This window comes from Lepidochelys kempii, chromosome 7 (genome assembly GCF_965140265.1).
Source record: "Lepidochelys kempii isolate rLepKem1 chromosome 7, rLepKem1.hap2, whole genome shotgun sequence".
In the NCBI taxonomy this organism is placed as follows: domain Eukaryota; kingdom Metazoa; phylum Chordata; order Testudines; family Cheloniidae; genus Lepidochelys; species Lepidochelys kempii.
Window position 1 is genome coordinate 95103534 of NC_133262.1, and position 21496 is coordinate 95125029.

At 39.8% G+C, this 21496-nt stretch overlaps 2 protein-coding genes across 7 annotated transcripts in view; one reads left to right on the plus strand and one right to left on the minus strand.

The window, feature by feature from the left end:
• LOC140914913 (uncharacterized) overlaps positions 1 to 8635 on the minus strand; it is a 31940-nt gene extending 23305 nt beyond the window's left edge. The window contains exons 1-2 of one of the 6 annotated variants that reach the window (XM_073353933.1): positions 8511 to 8635; positions 7584 to 7660 (exon numbers count right to left, since the gene is read on the minus strand). In XM_073353933.1, coding sequence (XP_073210034.1) covers positions 7584 to 7612 — 29 coding nt within the window. In that variant the 5' untranslated portion in view covers positions 7613 to 7660; positions 8511 to 8635. The other 5 variants (XM_073353930.1, XM_073353932.1, XM_073353931.1 and 2 more) reach the window with 5 other exon arrangements.
• A 6401-nt stretch (positions 8636 to 15036) lies between these two features.
• Positions 15037 to 21496, plus strand: part of LOC140915203 (protein CC2D2B-like) — a gene marked incomplete at its 5' end in the record, with an annotated part of 53983 nt that continues 47523 nt past the window's right edge. Inside the window, 2 exons of the mRNA XM_073354778.1 lie at positions 15037 to 15063; positions 15966 to 16031. Of these exons, the coding sequence (XP_073210879.1) occupies positions 15037 to 15063; positions 15966 to 16031 (93 nt within the window). The remainder of the gene's footprint in view (positions 15064 to 15965; positions 16032 to 21496) is intronic.

The window sequence follows — 21496 nt, forward strand, 5'->3', positions numbered from 1 at the left end:
AGGCTTGAGTGAAAAAGCAAATTCTTGGAGAAACTGAGCTGGAAGCAGCTGACAATCCAAGAGGAGTTATTAGAAAAATGCAGCAATGCTTGACTAGAGAAATAATGAAAGGTTAGAGACAGAAGTATATCTAGAAATCATCAGGATAGAAGTGACAGCTGAATCTATGTGATTGATTGAGACATGCAGAAAGAAGCTATGGAGGCAGATGATAAAGGAATCAAGGATGGAACCATAGGGACTCAAAGGAATACTGGAGAAGTCCCAAAGTAGTACTCGGGAGGTAAGAGGAAGAACCAAAAGTGTTAAGAAAATGCAGGAACAAGTGTGAAAGGAACAGCTAACTGTCAAATAGGAGATAGTCCACGCACAATTAATTAAAATACAGTCTCATTGCACATGTAATTTTCCAACCTCTGGAAGGAAGAGCATATATGCTGATCTGCTGTCAGCATCTTAAAAAGGTGTGTGTGAGGAATACAAGTCAAATCTCACCTTTAAATTTGCATCAGAATGGCTACACATCTTTGAAAGCCTCTCATGGCCCCACTGTCTAAATTCAAATTTCCTGGGTTTTATAGTGCCCACAGGTTTATTGTTCTAACAGAAAAGCCTTTAAGATTATACATTTGTGCACACCTAAATCAATAAGTGACATATTGCGCATACACAGTACTTTTTTAGTCATTATCTTTATTTCTCTAATTTTTCAGACTTGCAAACATTCCATATGACTATATACATAAAGATTTGATATCTTTAAAAAAGCCATTTGAGTTATGCAAATATTTAAATAAGTCTTAAACTTTTTTCTACGCATGGAAACATTTTGTGCCCATCCCCTCCCCCAAATGCACTACCACCTCAAAGCACATAGAATTTTACCTGTTTTTCTAAACAAAAGGCAAGTGTCTCACTTTTGAAATGAGAACAAGCATTAAAACTTCAAGCTCAGACTAATTTTTTCCAGAAAGTTATTTGGGTCTGAAAACAGGGGCTTCAAATAAAAATAACATCTTAACTATATTATTGTAATAAAAGTATTCTAGCTACCTACTTTAGAAAAGGTATATGAATAGTATTCTTAAGTCTGGTTTACTTGAAAACTTACCCCTCTTTCATCCTTTTAAAATTAACGTTTATATATTTAAAGAGTTTCAGAGATCTGCCGCAACAGATGGAAACCCTCTTAAAAACAAAGTAAGAAAGCTCCCATCACATTTAGTTACATATATCCTGGTAACAAGTATAAGGGAACAAGGCTGACCCGGGGTCAAATGGCTATGTATTTAATAGTGAACCAATGGCAATGGTCCCTTGTTGTACCAGGATGGAGAAAAGGAAGAAAATGGAAACTTAGGAAAGAGCTCGTTTGAAGCGTGATTGAAGATCAGTGACAGGCTCTAAATGTAAGAGTCTAATCTGATGTGGGTACAAGAGGGAGCAATTCTAGAAAGAGATGGACACAGAAAGATGAGCTTACCCTAAGTTAATAAGGTGACCATAAATAAATTAGGTTACTGACCCTGAACATTTTCAGTTAGGCTCCGAGACAGATGTCTGACAGCAAGGAAATTACTTCAACAAACCATGTTACAAATGTTGTTTTGGACAGAAGACTTGCAGATCACTCTTATAAATACAAGTTATATTTGATAAGAATGGCTTACTGCTTTGATTTTTAACAGACTGGATATCTTTATATTAAGAGACTAGATATCATTGAAGTAGAACCACTAACTATCATCCACCTGAACAGTCATAAAATAGAGGTCAAACAGAGGTGCAAATATTAGCAATATTTGCAGTTATGTCTGTTCAATGCAACATTGGTAACACCAAAACAGTAAATCATATTTTAATAATAAAGTTAGCAGTTGTTTTCACCTATGTGAACAGTCAATCTAAATGATAACATAAAAAAATGCACTTTGGGAATCACTGTTATCTAGTGAATGAATTCAGTTTTTTGGCTGCTGCAGTAGATCCCACTGTGCATCAGTTCTTGGAAAAAGCTTACTGGTATCTTCTCAACAGGAAAGTAAAATTATATTAGAACAAGTTGCAGATAAAATATGCAATGAGTTACCTTCATTGTACTTATTTTGTACATTTCACACTCAATTTAGACATACTTTGGTTTTTATTTTCAAGCACAAGATTTACTTGCCTACCTTTTCCACAGGTAACTGGGCAAGTAGAATGTTAGGTGACTAATTTACAGGAGTAAAATAACAGAACTGTTGAATTGTACAATTGGATTTCTCAGTATCAGAAGCAATTTGAAAGCATAAAGCCTTTGGTTTTTGGCTTGGCAGTCCTCACTGGCATTATTAAGCAATAATGCACAGGATAATTGATAGCTCAGTGGGCTATGTCCAAGATTGTTTGTGATACAGCAGGTACAATAGATTTAGAGGAACAGCAGGCATGTCCTATGGGATGCCTGCACTGCCTCTGCTCTATCTATCTGTTCTATACATAAATAGAACATTCCTGTTTCCAATACTATCATTCTAGTGTCTTTAATGGACACTAGACTTATTTCTTAAAGTAAAAAAGCAACACATTTCTCTACCATGGTACTTTCCAGAATATAATAGCTCAGAAAACTCCAGTGTTGAAGTACACCAGGAATCCAGATTCAGCAAAGAAATTAAAATATTAGCATTTGTCTGTTGGGAAAGGTTTTTGACTAACAGTGGAAAATTGGTAAAGACAGATATACATCTTTAAAAAGTTACACTGGGGAGAAAAGTAACTTGAAAGATGACTATCTGAAGCTAATCTTAACTATTCAGAGGTTTCCAGAACTTGCAGTCCTTTACAAATATGCATGTTTAGAGAGTGATTTTCAGAGTTTAGTACGCTCCCCCACAAAAAAAAAACAAAACCCAAAAACAAACAGAATTCCAAACCGGATACTATACATATGCCAAATAACTAAACTGTATAGAAAGAGAGAGACTGAAATACTGCAAATTGCATAAGTTCATCTCCAGAATAGTATACTTGAGCTGTGTGCTGCAACTCAGGATCTGGGTCTAAGTGCTTTACAGAAATGTACAATTCTCATAAAGATACCACAGATTTCTAACAAAGATCTCATGCAACTTGGTTTGCCCTATTTTCTCCTGTGTTTTTAAAGTGTGATTCTGCTCTGAGGTCAGATTTCAAAAAGCTTTCTGGGGTCACACATTGTCTCACTGACTTCCAGAGCAAATTTGCTCAGTTTCTCTCTAAAACAATATTTTATTTTACACTGCTAGCCCTGTGAACAACTTTGAATGCAAACTTTGAACTTTTCTTCTCATGCGGACTCACAAATAGGTGTTCAGGAGGACAAATTAGGCCCTCAGTTACACCTGTCCAAAACTGATGGTCTTAAAATCAAAGGCTGACATGTGTAGTTCCATTGCCTTTAATTAAGCTTGGAACTAAGCAAACAATTCTTCTTATGGTGCACAAGAATAAGCAGAATTCAACTTACTCTCACTTAACTGTATTAGTTCCAAAGTGTTAATTGAAGCAAAAAGTAGTAAAAATACCTTTTTATCATTTAAGACAACATATGTAAGTCTGAACAGGAGGAGTAGATAGAGCTCATGACTATGGTGCAATTTTTACAGTCACTCTTCAGAGCAGTACAGAACTGTGATGGAAATTGTATTCACTGTCTTTAATTTGAATTCTGGTGCATAAATAAGTATAATTTTCATTGTTAGTGTCCTGGCAGCTCTGGAAATAGTTTAAGTAACTTGAACTCCCTCTACTGGTTGGTTCAGCAAAAGAACCACATACACACCTTACATAAGGGGATTTTTAAAAAAATGTATATGCAATAGTCTTTAAAAAAAAAGAGTTCAAAACTCATTCATCACCAAGTTTTAAAGGTTGATCAAACATTGATATACTTGGCAGTATTCTTTTAAACAGCCACCAATAAGAGAAGAATTTTATTCCCTAATAAAATGACTAAAGACACGGTCCTCTAATTTTGTGACTGCATTTCTAATATATCAATGAATTACAAAGCTTTATAAACAACTTTTTACTTTTTAAAATGTCTAATTAAACAATACTGTTTTATTTGTTGAAATCAGGTACCAATGGATTAATAATTATATAAAGACCTGTTAAAGTAATTAGCCATTCAGGTTAAATGTAATTTCAGAAAAATAAAAAAATAAGGGCTTGATTACACTTACACTGGTGCAGCTGTGCCACCAAAGCACTTAATGAAGACACTACCTATGCCAAGTACTACACCTTCCTGAGAGGCTGCAGCTATGTTGACGGGATAAGCCCTCCTGTCAACATACAGCTATATACATTGGGGGTTAGGTCGGTATAACTACATCGCTCATTGGTGTTGATCACTCTGGGGTGCGGAATTTCCACAGCCCTGAGCGACATAGTTATACCAACATAAATTAGTAATGTAGACCAAGCCTAAGACACTGCTGCCCTTCAAAACAGTACTTTCTTCAGGTGACTTTGTATAAGGAATAAAATACAATTAGTGAAGTTAGTTAAAGATGTGTTGACAGAACACTCTAGAATCCGATCTTAGAGGGACAATGTAAAATTAAAAATATGTACCAAACTTCCATCTAAAATTTTTTAAAGCTATTATTGTTACAATTAAAACTGAATATTAAAAATGAAAAATTAGAGGGGAAAAGTGGGAGAAAAAGTGGTGTTTTTGATAGCACTCTATGTACTGCAAGGCGTGGCCTACCCAGTTTTTGTGCTGGTATAATTATTTCAGCCTAAGGGTATAATTTTTTTAACCAAAATAGTTATACAAGTACAACCCCATATTGTGAATGTAGTTTTACCAGTATAAAGGTGTCTCATATCATATAGTTTATTCCCCTTCCTGTACAAGAATAAGTTGTACCAGTATAAGCCCCTTTATATGGGTATAACTTGATCCACACTATGGGGTTTGTATTGTTTTAATTATACCAGTATAAAGTGGTACAACTTATATGGTGTAGACAAGCCTTAAGTTTCACTGTTTCCTCTGCATGTAGTCTCTCCTGTTTGCACAGGACTCTCTCAGAGCAACAAGGGATGAGAACAAATAAAATCTGGGAGGTGATTCAGGGCTAACTGTAGTTTTTACAGTAGATTTTAAATTGATGGTATTGCTTTGAGTTGCATAGTTCCTAACCTGCTTGAACTTGTCCTGTTTAAAATTTTCTGGTCATAAACCGAGTAAAGAAACTGAATGCTGAATGAAAAGGAGTACTTGTGGCACCTTAGAGACTAACCAATTTATTTGAGCATAAGCTTTCGTGAGCTACAGCTCACGAAAGCTTATGCTCAAATAAATTGGTTAGTCTCTAAGGTGCCACAAGTACTCCTTTTCTTTTTGCGAATACAGACTAACATGGCTGTTACTCTGAAACCTATCATGAATGCTGAATGGTTCAGAGCAATTTGCCCAGAAAGTTTTCGACAATTTAGTTAACATATTCACACAAGCAATTTCTTACCAGAAAATTCATATTAAGAATGTTAATAGTGCACCAAAAAGAAATAGAAATAATTAACATATTATGTAGACTTAATAAGACCGGAGACATTTTAAACAATTAGATAAAAATAATTTCCTTTTTCACTCATCTGCAGGAGAAACCGTTAGGAATGCCACTAAAACTTAAATGTGCCAGGGAACTGCATTCCTTACACTACTTTATATTACTAATTCTATCAACCATACCAAGAAAATAAGTACCCCAATTTTGATCTTGGCAGATCAAAAGCCTTTTGGGTCACCTTTCAAAAATACTTCTAATTTTAAGTGAACACATATATACTGTTAAAGGCTGTTTCACTAGAAACATATTTAAATGTTTACATAAGAAATTAAGATTAAAAATAAGGTTGTTAAAGAACTTGTAATGTCTTCATCTGACAAAAACCATGCAATTGAGAGACTAACAATCTTTAAAAACACAGCTGCATAATTTGGGAAAGTATAAAATAAACTGAGGAATTAGATTAAATTTTTAAACTTAATCTCCTAAATTTTATTAGCTGATGACTCTCCTACAGGATAGAGCTTATTTCTCAATTTGGGAATGTACACAGGTGTTAGTGTCTAATTATACAGTGTGTAAGTAGAAACTAGGATAACTTCCATAATTAGAGCAACCAGATGTCCTGATTTTATTGGGACAGTCCTGATTTTTGGGTCTTTTTCTTATATAGGCTCTTATTACCCCCGAGCCCCGTACCGATTTTTCACACTTGCTGTCTGGTCACCCTATCCATAATTAAAAAAGGAATGCCTGTAGCCTGTGTGTCTAGGTCAGAGCTGCTTCACTTCCTTCAAATTCAGGGCATGAAGGAAGGGACAATTCGTTACTGAACACGTTCTCAATTCTGTAATATTAAGCCTAAGCCATGAAGAAAATGAACAAGATGCGAATTCTTTCCAGTTTCCTTCCTTTCTGTTTGATAAGCCTAAGACCTTTTAAATAAAAATAAGTAAAACTTTTAATCTAACTTCATTTAAAACTTTGAATACAGTATGAAGGGAAGTGGAAGAACAAATTAAGTTAAAACTATTAAATACTTTATAAATAATAAAAAGCTACTGATATTTTTAGTAAGTTTTAATTCCTGACCCCAGCCTGCTATGACCAAACTCATCTAAAATTCTTTGAAGTTACTTGCCCTGGATTGGTTTTATAATATCAACATAAGAGATCTTTTTAGCAGGGAATAGAAATCAGGACTCCTATGTACTATTTTTGACTTTGTAATTCATTCAAAGGCTTTGATAAACCTACTTTACCCTCAATGTAAAATGGGGATAATACCCACCTTTCTAAAACACTCAGATCTTCTGATGAAAGGCATAAGCCTCACTGACTACTCCATATTACTAGCCCTTAAAAGTTTATGTGCACCCAACTGAATCTGTTGGTGAACTGCCAGTAGCACAAAGGCTACATCTGTTATAAAAAAAAAAAAAAAAAGGAGATCGCAGCCACTTTCATTTTTAATAGGAAGCAAAGCCAGTGGTCCTAGCATGCCGTACTGCCAGATCACTAGGATGTGGATAGAATGCTGCGACTTATTGTCTGAGACATCACGAGTAAACATTCTAATAGTTCACTTGAAGAGTACAAGTAGAGGAAAAAAAGGGCTTTTGCACTTGCACCTATGAGAATGTCTCTTGTGCACATGCATGCAAGCATCTGCCCCCCTCCCCCATCTCCTCCCCAGCTCTTGGTGGTACTGTAAACATCTGAGAAGTTGAAAGGATGGACTACTGTCCCGCCCCCTCCCCCAGTTGTGAGGACGCAATTGCGGGGGGGCGGCTAGGAAGAGGAGCTATGTGTGGTTGATGAAGGAGAAGCGTTCACAGACAGGCTGGGATATTATACTCACCTGGGGGATGGTGGGCTGTGTCTTCCCTGTCTTGGAGCAGATACCTACCTTAACTGGCTGTAGGTGGCAGAGAGGAGACGCTGTAGCGAGAGAGTGCATGGGGCAGTCAGAGCCCCCTCCCTGCAGGCGGGGCTGGGCCCGCTCCTGCCTCTCTCAGTGTGAGGGATACTTACCCATCGGGGATAGTATTCTTCTTTACCATGCTGAAAGCGGGAGCAGGCAGAGCAGGAGGCAACGGTGAAAGTGGGCACTGCAGCAAAGGAGAGAGAACCGCGCAGTTAACACGGTGCCAATCTCTTTCTCCATTAAGATGGTCCGTCTCAGAGGGCTGACCCTAAATGCAAGCACAGCAAGCAGCCACTTCGGCTCCACATTTGATGCCATCAAGTTCTGCAGCTTGCAGGCTGGCCCATTTTCCTCTGCTGCAGTAGGACAGGAGGGAAAGACAGCAGGTCACCCCCCCACCCCCCATTTTCCCCGACACTTGAACCAGAGAAGAGGCAACAGATTTCTCCCTCAATTCGACTCTAGCAGCAGGGCTGAAGGGGTCAGAAAGATCTTAGTAGATCTTTCCTCCTCCTGTAGCAGATCTGCCCTCCCCTTGCACTCTCTGGGCCTCACTTCTGCTCCCAATGACGGAAGGGAAGATCAGCCCCGCAGCAAAGGAAGAAGATTCACCTGCCCAGCGCTAACCTAGCTGGGCCCGATCCTGCCAGGAGCTCAGCACGCCTCGGCTCCCGCGGACCTAGAGACCCCAGAACGGCCCCAAAGAAGATGCTTTTAGCTGGCGCGAGGCCCCAACCGCAAAGACGGCGCCCACCATCCTCTCTGGCCCCGGGAGCCCCGGCAGCCCCAGCCCCGCGGCCGGCTCCCAGCGAAGGGAGAAGACGAGGCGAGCTGCGCCCAGACTCCGGGGGCTGCCGGGTGCCGGCGAGGCAGCAGGATCAGGGATGGGGCTGGGGCTCGGAGGGAGGCGCGGGGACAGGCCGGGCCTGCGGTCAGGTCTCCTGAGTGAGAGCGGCAGGGCTTGGACCGTGAAGGGGGTGCGGTCGGGTCCCGGCGAAGCAGGGTGGGGGGCTGGGGCTGCAGGTCGCCCGTACCCTGAATGGATTTTCCTTGAAGAGAAAAGCTGTAGTAGCGACACAGACGACACAGAACCTTCCCGAAAGGGTCCGCACTGCGCAGGCTCAGCGACCGGCCAGCTCGTGTTTCACACTGCGCATGCTCATCAGTGGCCGATCGGGTCCGGGATATCTTAGTGCGCAGGCTCAACCACAAGCGGCCAGGTTTGTAGGTAGGCTCAATAACTGAAGGACTAGTGGGGCAGGGGGTTATCAGTGCGCATGCCCAGCAAATAACTGGGGGAAGTGGTGCGGTGTCAGTGCGCACGCTTAGAATCAGGATTGGGGTGGGGGGAAATGTATCAATGCGCATGCTCAGTATCCGCTGGCCTAACTAACTTCAATAGGTGAGAGCTGGGATCTTCTGGCTTGGGGACGCAGCTTAGGGCCCATCCCTTATTTTTCCCTCAGGAGGACCACGGCTCCCGGCATACAGTGCGGCATCTGCGTCTGATCGGCTGGGCCCTCTCCGTCTTTGGTTGTGGGCGAGGAAGGGCGCGGTCGCTCCTACTTGTGCAACCCGGGGCTGAGGCGCGGGTGCAGGCCTGCGGCTCTTGTGCGCTGAGGTGGGGGGACGGTGCACGTCCACAGTGTGCGCTGTCCGTGCTAGGATGCCCTTAGTCTCACACGCCGCCTGGAAGTCTTCTACACCCGGGTTTCTCAAACTTCATTGCACAGCGATCCCCGTCTGACAACAAAAATTACTACATGACCCCAGGACGGGGGCTGAGCTCTGCTGCTGCCCGGAGGAAAGTCTGAGCCTGAGCCTGCTGCCAGAGGTGGTGGGGAGGGGGCAAAGCTAAAAACCAAGGGCTTCAGCCCCAGACAGGGGGCCTGTAACATGAGCTGTGCTGCCCTGGGCTGAAGCCCTTTGGTTTCGGCTTGGGCCGTGGGCAGTTGGGCTTGGGCTTCAGCTTCATCTCTTGGCAGTGGCAAATCTAAGCCAGCCCGGTGACCCCATTAAAACTGGGTTGTGACCCACTTTGGGATCCTGACCCACAGTTTGAGAACTGAGGTTGTACTCTGAAGTGTGAAGGTGCCTGCAATTTGCCCACAGCCTGGTGCTGAGTTGCTGACAAGGGTCCCTCTTTGCTGGTGCTGTTTGTTTAAAAACATTGCAGTTACCATTATGTGAGCAAAGTTACCCATATGAGAGGAAAGTGGTCAGGGATAGTTTTCCGAAGAAATTGGCACCTGATGGTGATGAGGCAGCTGTGTAAATTCTAGGGGACTTTCTTACTGTGCTGAGAGAGAAAAGGGAGAAAAAATTATCTAGAGTCTGCATAAACCACAGAACTCCTTTAACAGCCTCTATGTTCTTTGCATATCTGAAAAGGTGTGGATCCTTCTGCTCCCCACTCCCACTGACACTTTTGTACAATTTCTGCCCTTCAGGGCTTCCCTCTTTTCTCCTGCTTTCTTCCCCGTTTATCTCAACTCCTATCACATGCAGGCTCCTCTTCAGCTGCCTGCCAGCTGTATCTCGTCTTTCAGGAGCACTTGGTTCCAGCTCCTGCCCTTGTTGTAGATAGCTGAAAGTGGGTGAGGATTGGGTCTTCCTGCTGGTGAGAGAGGAGAAGCAGGCAGGAGGCTGCGGGAACAGGACAGCTTAGCTATAGGAGAAAAGTAGCTCAAGGAAAAAAGGCTGCCTAATGCTGTCACATATTCCTGGCTGTGATTAGTGGCTGGGACGCCAGTATCCCTGAATGACGGTGGAAAACCCTGGACTGTTGACATCTGTGGCCTGAATAATCAAGGGTGTTGGCCACAAATGCTGAAGTCTGTGTAAAGTGCCACTTTTGTTCAGTTTTGACATATTATAATTTTGCATTAATCAGCTTGTTTTAATTTTACATGTTTTTTGTTTGAGAATTCACCTCTTTTAACTCTTTAAGAATTGGTTTTTCATTGCATAAATATAGATGTATCATACTTAGTCCTATTCCTCTTTTTGTACACAAGGCCACATTACACTTTTAATTATGTTCCTTTTGCCAGGGCTATGAATTAAGAGCCATATACTACAGGGGATCTTCCAATGGTAACAAAAGAAGGTTTGCACAAAGATTGTGAGTAGTATATGGCCACTAAACTTTGTTAGTAAAATTATTATTACAGTAGGTATCATTTGGCTGAGAAAAACGTTGCAGGATGCTTTTAGGATCATGGCTATTTCTGTCCTTTGATTATTTGTTTGTGCAATTAGCCAGGTTGTGTGTACAGTTGCAGTACTTGTACATTCAGATTAGGCAGACAATTGTACAACTGTTTTTGAAATTATTAGCCTTCATTAGGATAAAAAAATAAGCATTTCATGGGGGTAGTTCACACCTCTTTTGCACCTGCTCTCTCAGCATTCTATTGCTTCAGATTTTATTTATCAATTGAACCATAAAGACTAGAAGTATCAGTGCTGTCTTCTTTCTTTGTTTCCATTCTGCAGGATCTGGATGTGTATTGAAGTAAGGGGTGTGCGTAGCTGCACTCAGCTAAGCTGCACTCAGCTAATGATATTTGACTCTTCTTGAAGTAATACTTGTGGGCTATACCTCTCCAGCTGGGAGAGGATTGAATCAACAATATAGTAATAGTACTAGAACGTGGAACTCTTGATTCCTGTTCATGTTGTCTGGTGAACTAAAAATACATAGATTTCTGCTTCTCCTGGTCTCAGAGTTCCGTTTTCTTGGCTTTTGCACACCAAGCCAATTTCCAGATTATGGTTATATGTCTCAAATGGCATATGTGCAAGTGTTTGGTGTGAAAGATGAATATTAAAAGCACCATGTTTAGTATAGAAGAAAAAACATAAGAATGGCCATATTGGGTCAGACCAATGGTCCGTCAGGCCCAGTGTCCTGTCTTCCGGCAGTGTCCAATGCTAGGGGCTTCAGAGGGAATGAACAGAACAGGCAATCATCAAGTGATCCACTTGTCGTCCACTAACTACACTAATACTAATACTAATGCCTGTCGTCCACTCTCAACTTCTGGCAGAAAAAACAAAACCAAAAAGTTGTGATAGGATAAAATAAATGTCAAAACATACATTTAGATAGTTTCCCATTCTTTGACTAGCGTAATAATTTTCCTTCTGAAAAATTTATTTGTTCATAGTATACGCTTTGATTGCAAATTCTACATAATAGAAATTGCTGTTCTCCCCTTGTGTGTCTCGCTGTAGTCTAAGTGAAATTAATTATAAATTAAAAGATGAAGTTCTAAGCTTATTTTGGTTGATTGGGTCTTTGGAGAGGAGAGAGGGTTTATTTATGTAGGATAGATGCAGTTAAAACAACAAAGAAGTGGAGTATTACCTATAAGAAGAATGGGAAAAATAAAAAGTTTATCAAAAGCCAACAATAGACTCTGGATGGGACATGTAAGATTATATTTATATTCATTCAGAAGTGAACTAAATAACTTTATTTAAATGATAAAATAAAATTTTATTCTGTTGAAAGAGAGGAATTGTTCGATACTGTATAAAATAATAAAACCAAATATGGGCCTCATGTCTAAAACACTACATTACAATTACAGCCATATTAGGCGATCCAGTTATTACGCAGCTTCATTTTATGGTATAAATAGGACTTAACAAGCCATATTCTCAGATCTTGGTTTCTTTTGATCTGTCAATGAAGATGAGAGCACAAGTACTGATACATGTATGTTTTTTACTTATGTAAATGCTATGCAATTTAGATACAGCTCTCAGGCTCTTGGCAAGTTGCCAAACACGACTGTTGGGCAGTGTGGAAGGGAAGAGGGGGGTCCTAAAGTTTTGTATCTATTTGGTTTAGCACATATTCTGGCATGTTAATTTGTTGTAATTTTCAGGTTAGTAACCTGATTATTTAGAAACCCATGTCATAGAGTTTAACACTAGAAGAGACTACCAGATCATCTAGTCTGACCTCCTGTATAGTGACCTGTATATCACAGGCCATGTAAACCAGTTGTCTGGAAATGTGGCCATCTGCACAACAATCATATTGTTGTTCCATATTGTTTACTGTTAACTATTTTAACTCAGCTTATAAACATAGATTTTAGTTGTTCATAGAATATCAGGGTTGGGAGGGTCCTCAGGAGGTCATCTAGTCTAACCCTCTGCTCAAAGCAGGACCAATCTCCAATTTTTGCCCCAGATCCCTAAATGACCCTCTTAAGGATTGAACTCATAACCCTAGGTTTAGCAGGCCAAGGCTCAAACCACTGAGCTATCCCTCCTCCCTGTTTACATATTGTAGTATGATATAATACAAATGTTAAATATCAAAATAGAAGTATTTTATATAGTATTTCAATAAAATGCTTGCTACAAAATTATGTAACCAGAATTTAATCTGAATTTATTGTGGTGTCTAGCACTAGAAAAACATGAAATACAATGCACTATGATTGTGAAGTAGAGGATAGCTAACTTTAAAATATGTAAGAATTTGGAGCATCATGTCTGTCGATGAACATACTTTAAAAAAATTGTAATCATTGAAAGTATAGACATGTTTTTTTTCTCTCTGTATTTCTGTCTCTGCAATTTTAAGAATTTAAAATGTTTTCTGTTGGTTTCATCTTATTCCTTCATGTTATATCATTAAACATATTTTAAAAAGCTGTATAAATATTGCTTTCGTGGACCCACTGGATTGAAGAGAAGTTAAATATTTTTATTTTGGGCAAAGCAACTTGTAATGGTCTGATAGTTGATAGGATTAATATCAAACAATGATATGACAGTTTGTGTTTTTCAGTTTACTTACTATCTTGGTTGTTCAAACACTTCAGAATAAATGGATCCTGATCAAAAAGAAGAAGAAATGTCATCAGATAAAACAACTAAGGGAAGTTGTGTTAGTTGAAAAGTAAATGTTTTATATTCCTTTCCAGACAAAATACATATGACTGGATTCAACATTCTTAATTCATGCTGGTTTAAGCTAACTACTGATGTTAATCATAATAATCGATAATAGAAATCTGTGAGTAGAAGACCCAGAGGATCTGTGGATTTTCTGTTTTGCACAGAGTCGTATTATTTTTTGTGGGGGAAGAGAGGAATATGTATAAGACAATATGTTGAGAACCAATAATAACAGGAGTGAAAAGTCATTAAATAGTAAAGCTCTGTAGTTTAGAGTTGAGATTTTTAGCTGCTGATGAAGTCTTCAATGTAAAGAACCAATAATGTCCTGAGGCTATGAAAAATAATTTAGTTAGAGGCTTGATCAGTTTAACCAGTAACAAGCAATTCAGTCTGTGTTTACACTGCAGATATTCTCCTTTCACAGCCATGTTTGCGAATCTGCTCCTATGTGGTACCTAACCATGTTTGTACAGAACATTCTGAGAAAATCTGGGCAGTTTATTCCATAGCGTTTCATCAGGGGATATGGTGTCCACAGGATGTGCATAAAAGGAAACATCAGCATCATATGGTCCAATGTGCTATGGGATGCCCTTTGCAATAAGGAGATGGGGGAAAGGAGGACTGACCAAACAAATGCAGTTAGGGAGTCATATCCATACTGTATGCAAACATGCAGTGCTGAACTGGGTGTTGGATGAGTCTCTGGCAAAGGTGAAATGCTGCTATTGTTGTTAATAGACTTTTAACCATGTGATGTGTGAACACAAATCATGTTTGAGCTAGCCATACCAGTAACTGACTACTAATCTAGTTAATTTTTTTTTCTTCTTGTCCTTTTTCTCCCATTCTGTTTGATATTTATTGCACACTGTTTGTTGCTTCTGTCTTCTCCCAAACAGTTGCCTCTCACTTCTTGCCTCCTTGATGGTTGCCTTTCCCTGGTTATCTTACTTTCCTTACATTGATGGCTTTTCTTCCTTGCCCTGCTTTCTCTTCACTCTCGTAGTTGCTTCTGTTACGTGTTCACAGAATGTCAGAGTTGGAAGGGACCTCAGGAGGTCATCTAGTCCAACCCCTGCTCAAAGCAGGACCAATCCATAATTTTTGACCCAGATCCCTAAATGGCCTCCTCAAGAATTGAACTCTCAGCCCTCAGTTTAGCAGGCCAATGCTCAAACCATTGAGCTATCCCTCCCATTGGCTTCCTTTCCTCAGCAATTTAATACCCGCTTTCTTCCTCATATTCTTCCTCTTTCTTCTCCTTCTTATTATCAGGGTCATACCCCATTATGTAGGTGCAGCACAAACAGAGAGACATAGCCCATCACAAAGAATTTACAATAGAACTTAAAACAAAATGCAACAAGTGGATGTAACAAATGGAGGATAATACCTCATAATGTGTGGTTTCATAGGTGGGCTATGTGCACTACAGATGGTTTCAAGTGTCTGTCTTAAAAAATTGTAGGATATAAACAAAAATGATAAATGTCAGCAGTTCCTAGCTGATACTTAGCTATTTTCTGCTCTGCTGTGATTTGCTCAGTTTCCTTCTCATTTTCACTGCTGTGCTGTCTTTGCCAGAAGTATATGGTACAAGAAGTGGTGGCAGCAGAAGACCACTGACTGTTACCACTTGAGTATCCAACCCTTAAGGTAACATAAAAAGGCTGTCTTTGTGGTATCCTTGTGCTGTGTATAACTATATTAAGGCTGCAGAATGGTAGCACCCAGATTAGAACTTGGATTCTTTCCAGGTTTGTAAAACTGATCATTAGGAACGGTAATGCTGAGTCTGCAGGGTATATTATGGCCCTTGTCACTTCACAGCAATACATGCAATAAAGAACTTGGCTGCAGTAATTTTTTTTTTAAGTGATATGCTATCTCCTTCAGTTACAGAGGATATAGAGAGAAAAAATCCAAGGGGATTTCAGGAAAAAAAAATTAAAATTTAATCCTAAATACTTCTTCTAGATGGAACTTTAGGGACCATGGGCATTCTACCGTTCAACTGGTTAGAGAGATTGCTGTAGAGTCATGTAATATATTTTTATTTTCCAAGGATGATCAGTTTTTTGCAGATCTCCTAGCACCTTGACTGTGAGGAACAGGAGAATTTGGATTTCCTACATTTCAGTATAAAGCACTGATACTAGGCCTCTCTTTGGACCAGACCTTGAGAGGATCTTAAATTATGGAAATTTTGACTTTCCTTTGTCCTTATATGGCAGACCCAGACAGCTGAGACATAGATTAGGTACCAAGGGAAAAAATGTGAGATTGACAGACCAGGTGGAGGAGCTGCATACCAAATGCAGCATCCAGATTCTGCCACGTCAAATTAGAGAAATCAATATTGGCAGTCAAAACAAAAACCTATCACTACTACAGAAAAGCCCCCCTACTGTCAAAGTTTTAGTCCACGCAAGCTTATGCTCAAATAAATTTGTTAGTCTTTAAGGTGCCACAAGTACTCCTCGTTCTTTTTACTTAAGACATGTATCCTATAGATAATAATAATGTAAGCTTTAGGATTCTGTTTTCTAATTCTCCAGAAAAAGGATGCTCCGAAAGCAATTCTGAAGAAGATCTCTCAAAGAAGAGAAAGTGCTAGAAAAAAGGTGAATTTGTTAACGCTACGTTTTAAAGATCTATACTGTACTAGCTCTTTATTAGAACAGATATTAGAAAATACTTTATCTTGTGGAATCCAAGTATTTTGATGCCTTGGGCTCTGTATGGAATGGTACATATATACTTAGTGGTGACCACTCGCTGTTAAAAAGTAGTACAGATATTTTTCAGTAATACATTACCCTTTCGATAAAGAGTATCTTATGTTAACAATATCTTGTTTTATTTAGCCCAAATACATTCTTTAGAACTAAAATGCCCACTTTAAAATTGTTTGTGAATGTAATTTTCTCACAAGCATTTGACTTAATTTATCTACATGACAATGTTTATTACTTCCCAACAAAGCTTTTTTGCACAGATATTCCAAAGTCCAGACTTCATACTGATAGCAGAGTTGTCCTTTCAAGAGATAGTTAGGTTATGTCATATTTTAAAAGAAATCCACGCATGTGTTAATACAACCTTAGATTGTTAAAAGTGAAAATGGTGAAAATCTAAATTTCTTTTCACCAGTTATGCTGCTTCTAGACTGGTCAGCTTAATTTTCCAGTTCTCATGGATTTGTGTGATGCTGTTGTGCCTGGTTTGCAAAGTTTGTAGGGGGAATGTTTAAATCAAAACAAAACACAAGTTGTTTGAAATTATTTAGAAATATAACTTTATAAACAAAATATTAATTTTGGCCTACATTTTTGGACAGTGCCTCTTTAACTCTGCTATCCCTTTGGCTAGGAGGAATAGATACTAAACAGTTAAATTGTTTGTGATTAACTGCTTTTCTGTTTCATAGATTCTTAGTGTTTAAGGCCAGAAGGGACCATAAGATCTTTTAGTCTGACCTCCAGTATATCTCAGACTATTAAATTTCACCCAGTTACCCCTGGATTGGGCACAATAAGTTGTTTTGCTAAAGCATATCTTCCAGAAAAGCATCCAGGCTCGACTTGAAGACATTGAGATGGACATTTTACCACATCCTGAGGCAGTTTGTTCCAGTGGTTGATCATCCTTGTTGTTAAAAATGTGTGTCCCAATTTCTCAGTTGATTTTGTCTGGCTTCAGCTTCCAGCCATTAGTTCTTGTTACACCTTTCTCTGCTAGATTAAGGAGCCCTTTAGTACCCACTATTTTCTCACCATTATCAAGTCCCCTTTGAATCTTTTGATAAACTAAATAGATTGAGCTCTTTAAATCTTGCTGCATGGCATTCTCTCCAGACCTTGAATCATTTGTGGCTCTTTTCCTGAACCCTCTCCAATTTTTCCACATTCTTTTAAAAATGTGTCCTCCAGAATAGGATATGGTATTCTAACAGCAGTCTCACCAATGCTGTATGCAGAGATAAAGTCACCTCCCTTCTCTCTACTCTCCTGTTTAGCTCTTTTTAGCACAGCATCGCACTGGGAGCTCTGGTGTTGCTTGTCTACTCTGAGTCTAAATTCTTTAGAGTCACTGCTTACCAGGATACAGTCCCCCATTCTGTAGACATTGCCTTCATTCCTTGTTCCTAGATGCCTAACTTTACATTTGGTGATATTAAAATGAGTTTTGTTTGAATGGGCCCACATTACCAAGCAATCCAGATTGCTCTGTATGGCTACCCTATCCTCATTATTTACCACTCCATTTAGATTAATCAATCTTCAGAGGCTTTTCTCCCTAATTAGCTATATTGTCTTTCAAAAGGACATGGTGATTCAGATCAACCCACATTTTTTTCTAAATATAGATTTAAGACTCTACTGTAACCAGTCAATTTCATTTTCCATTTTTTAATCTAGAATATTTTCTTAGACATCATTAGTGTCTTAAATTACTCTCTTAATTAAAACTAATGTTTTCCTGAAATCTTTTGTACTATTTGTTCTTTACAGACCCAGGTCTATAGGTGCAGAGGAGAGCCTCGGATATAAATGGTAGTTTAAAAGTGTGAAATGCGCTTCCTAAGACAGATTTTGCTCAGTTATGATGGTGTAAATCTGTAATAATTCAACTTTCTTCAGATGAGCTATTGTGGATTTACACCAGTGTAACTGAAAACAGAACCAAGTCATTTTCTGTAAAAAGAAGTACAATTTGCATCCAATGGTCTGAAGGAAGGTAGCACAGTTTTCAGCCTGTACTTGGATTTTCCACAAAGGAGGTATTTCTTCTTGTGGATGGTTTTAAAGAGTTCTTTGTATATAGCTAACTAATGGGTTGCTAGATATATTGTTAGATTAAAGCAGGTTAAAATATTAATTGTTGGGACATCTATTAAACCAATGAAGTTTAACAGGTAACTGGAGAACATTTTGAACAAGAACAAGTTGAAAGCAGCCTTCAGAGGAACAGCTGTGTTATCTCTTATTTATGGTACAGTGTGATACTGTCTAACATTCCTGCCTGCTTTTAACATTGGGGAAAATAAGGTTGATTTGAATATGGTATTCTTGTACAGCATCTTATTGGTTATTAACCTTTTTCCTTTCCTGTATTTCAATGTTATTTCTATAAACTTAGAAGTTTAAATTTGCATTTATAAACTGATGCTTGTGCTAATCTGTAATGGTTCCAGATTTCATAGTAATAGACATACTATAAATCAGTAAAATCATGAATACATTCATGTGTCAAAATTTAAAGTGGCAGCAGCAAAGATGATGCTTTAGTACAGAACTATTTGGAAAGACTTAACTCAAAAGATGGACTTTGCACCATTCTCTAACAGTTTAAGTGGGGCTTTGACAAACCACCAGAGGGAGCATATTCTGTAGTCAGGAACTCTGCACCAAGAATTATTCTGCCTCTAGTCCTCAAGAGTGCCCAGCTATGGACTGTCAACAAAACCCACGCAGTTAAAATTAACCAACTTGCTGTTGCATGGGGAGAGTCAGTCCCAAAGTAGCCAGGTGCAAAATATATACGGCTTTATAGATTAAATCCCTCACCTATAAATTACATTCGGAAGCAGATAGAAAGGTAGTTAAGTACACAGAGCACAAATGCAGTATGCTAATTAGGTCCCACTGCACTAATAATAATATTTGGTGCTTCGGTAGCATTTCTTATTGCGTTAAGGCACTTTATAAAGTTTAGTAAATTCTTTCACCATTTTATATATAGGTCCTTTACTCTTAACCTCTGAGAGGACACTGATTCTAACCAAGCCAGAGGACTGCTGCATTTTGCGTTAACCCACTCCAGGCCTTCCGGACAAGTAGGCTTACATCATCAAACTTTAGAGGAGGGAAACGGAATAATGTTTGTTAGAATGTTGTAAAGATAGCTGGTACCCATCCTGTTAAGAGCTTTAAATGTTAGAACCAAAACCTTGAATTCAATGCGCATACCAATAAGCATCCAATGGAGACAGCACATTCTCTTGCATACCCCAAATGACTACCCTCCTGCAACAACTTTAGACAGTGTGTCAGTTTTTTAGGTGAAGTTGCTCTATATAATGTTCATTGCAATGCTCAACTTCATGGTTACAATGGCATGCACTACCTGATGAATGTACAAAAGGAAGAGATGCAGGCTGGCAACATTTGTGGAGGCTCTAATATTGCTCTAACAACTGATTTAAAAAAAATATTTTAATTGTTTAAGTACTTCATAAAAATCAAAAGAAATCTACTAACAGTAAAATACGTTTAAATATAGTTTGATAAAAAACTAGTTACAAAACTAATCAGATTTAGCTCCAGTATTTCTTGTGCTAAATTTTACTCTGTTAGTAGTAATATAATAGATTTTTAGCAGTGTAAGTAAGAGCAGAATTTGGCCCAATATCTTTTTTATTTACTGTATCCTTTCAGGACAGACACATTATATTTGTGAAAGTAAATATTTAATCTATTAGACCAGTGGTTTTCAACCTTTTTTCATTTGCGGACACCTAAAAAAATTCAAATGGAGGGGTGGACCCTTTTGGAAATCTTAGACATAGTCTGCAGACGGCCAGGGATCCACAGGTTGAAAACCACTGTTCTATGGTAACAACAACCTTTTGCAGACCTCTTAGATATACTCTGCTGACTCCCAGGGGTCCATGGACCACAGGTTAAAAACCACTGTGTGACATACTTCCGGACCACAACCTGGAACTGTGGGACTTCTGAGTCACCTTAAACTCTTCTCCCTGAGTTGTCTCTCACAATGCTAGTGACAAGCAGCCAACCCGTCCAGGTGCTGTGATCACTACAGCAGGGAGACAGAGCCCCCCCCCCCAGCTCTCTCTCCCCTCAGCAGCACCTGGGCGGGGGGGAGGAGAGGCCCCTCTCCCCACCGTGGCAGCTCTGGGGTTGGGGCCGCAGGATAGGTGCCTCTCCCCCAGCAGCGGCAGGTCCGGGCCAGGGCTGGGTATCAGCCCCCGTCGGCACCCCAACCCTCAACATGGATTCACCAAGGGAAGGTCATGCCTGACTAATCTAATCGCCTTCTATGATGAGATTACTGGTTCTGTGGATGAAGGGAAAGCAGTGGATGTATTGTTTCTTGACTTTAGCAAAGCTTTTGACACGGTCTCCCACAGTATTCTTGTCAGCAAGTTAAAGTAGTACGGGCTGGATGAATGCACTATAAGGTGGGTAGAAAGTTGGCTCGATTGTCGGGCTCAATGGGTAGTGATCAATGGCTCCATGTCTAGTTGGCAGCCGGTGTCAAGTGGAGTGCTCCAGGGGTCGGTCCTGGGACCGGTTTTGTTCAATATCTTCATAAATGATCTGGAGGATGGTGTGGATTGCACTCTCAGCAAATTTGCGGATGATTCTAAACTGGGAGGAGTGGTAGATACGCTGGAGGGCAGGGATAGGACACAGAGGGACCTAGACAAATTGGAGGATTGGGCCAAAAGAAATCTGATGAGGTTCAATAAGGATAAGTGCAGGGTCCTGCACTTAGGACGGAAGAACCCAATGCACCGCTACAGACTAGGGACCGAATGGCTAGGCAGCAGTTCTGCAGAAAAGGACCTAGGGGTGACAGTGGACGAGAAGCTGGATATGAGTCAGCAGTGTGCCCTTGTTGCCAAGAAGGGTAATGGCATTTTGGGATGTATAAGTAGGGGCATAGCGAGCAGATCGAGGACATGATCGTCCCCCTCTATTCGACATTGGTGAGGCCTCATCTGGAGTACTGTGTCCAGTTTGGGCCCCACACTACAAGAAGGATGTGGATAAATTGGAAAGAGTCCAGCGAAGGGCAACAAAAATGATTAGGGGTCTCTAACACATGACTTATGAGGAGAGGCTGAGGGAACTGGGATTGTTTAGTCTGCAGAAGAGAAGAATGAGGGGAGATTTGAGAGCTGCTTTCAACTACCTGAGAGGTGGTTCCAGAGAGGATGGTTCTAGACTATTCTCAGTGGTAGAAGAGGACAGGACAAGGAGTAATGGTCTCAAGTTGCAGTGGGGGAGGTTTAGGTTGGATATTAGGAAAAACTTTTTCACTAGGAGCGTGGTGAAAC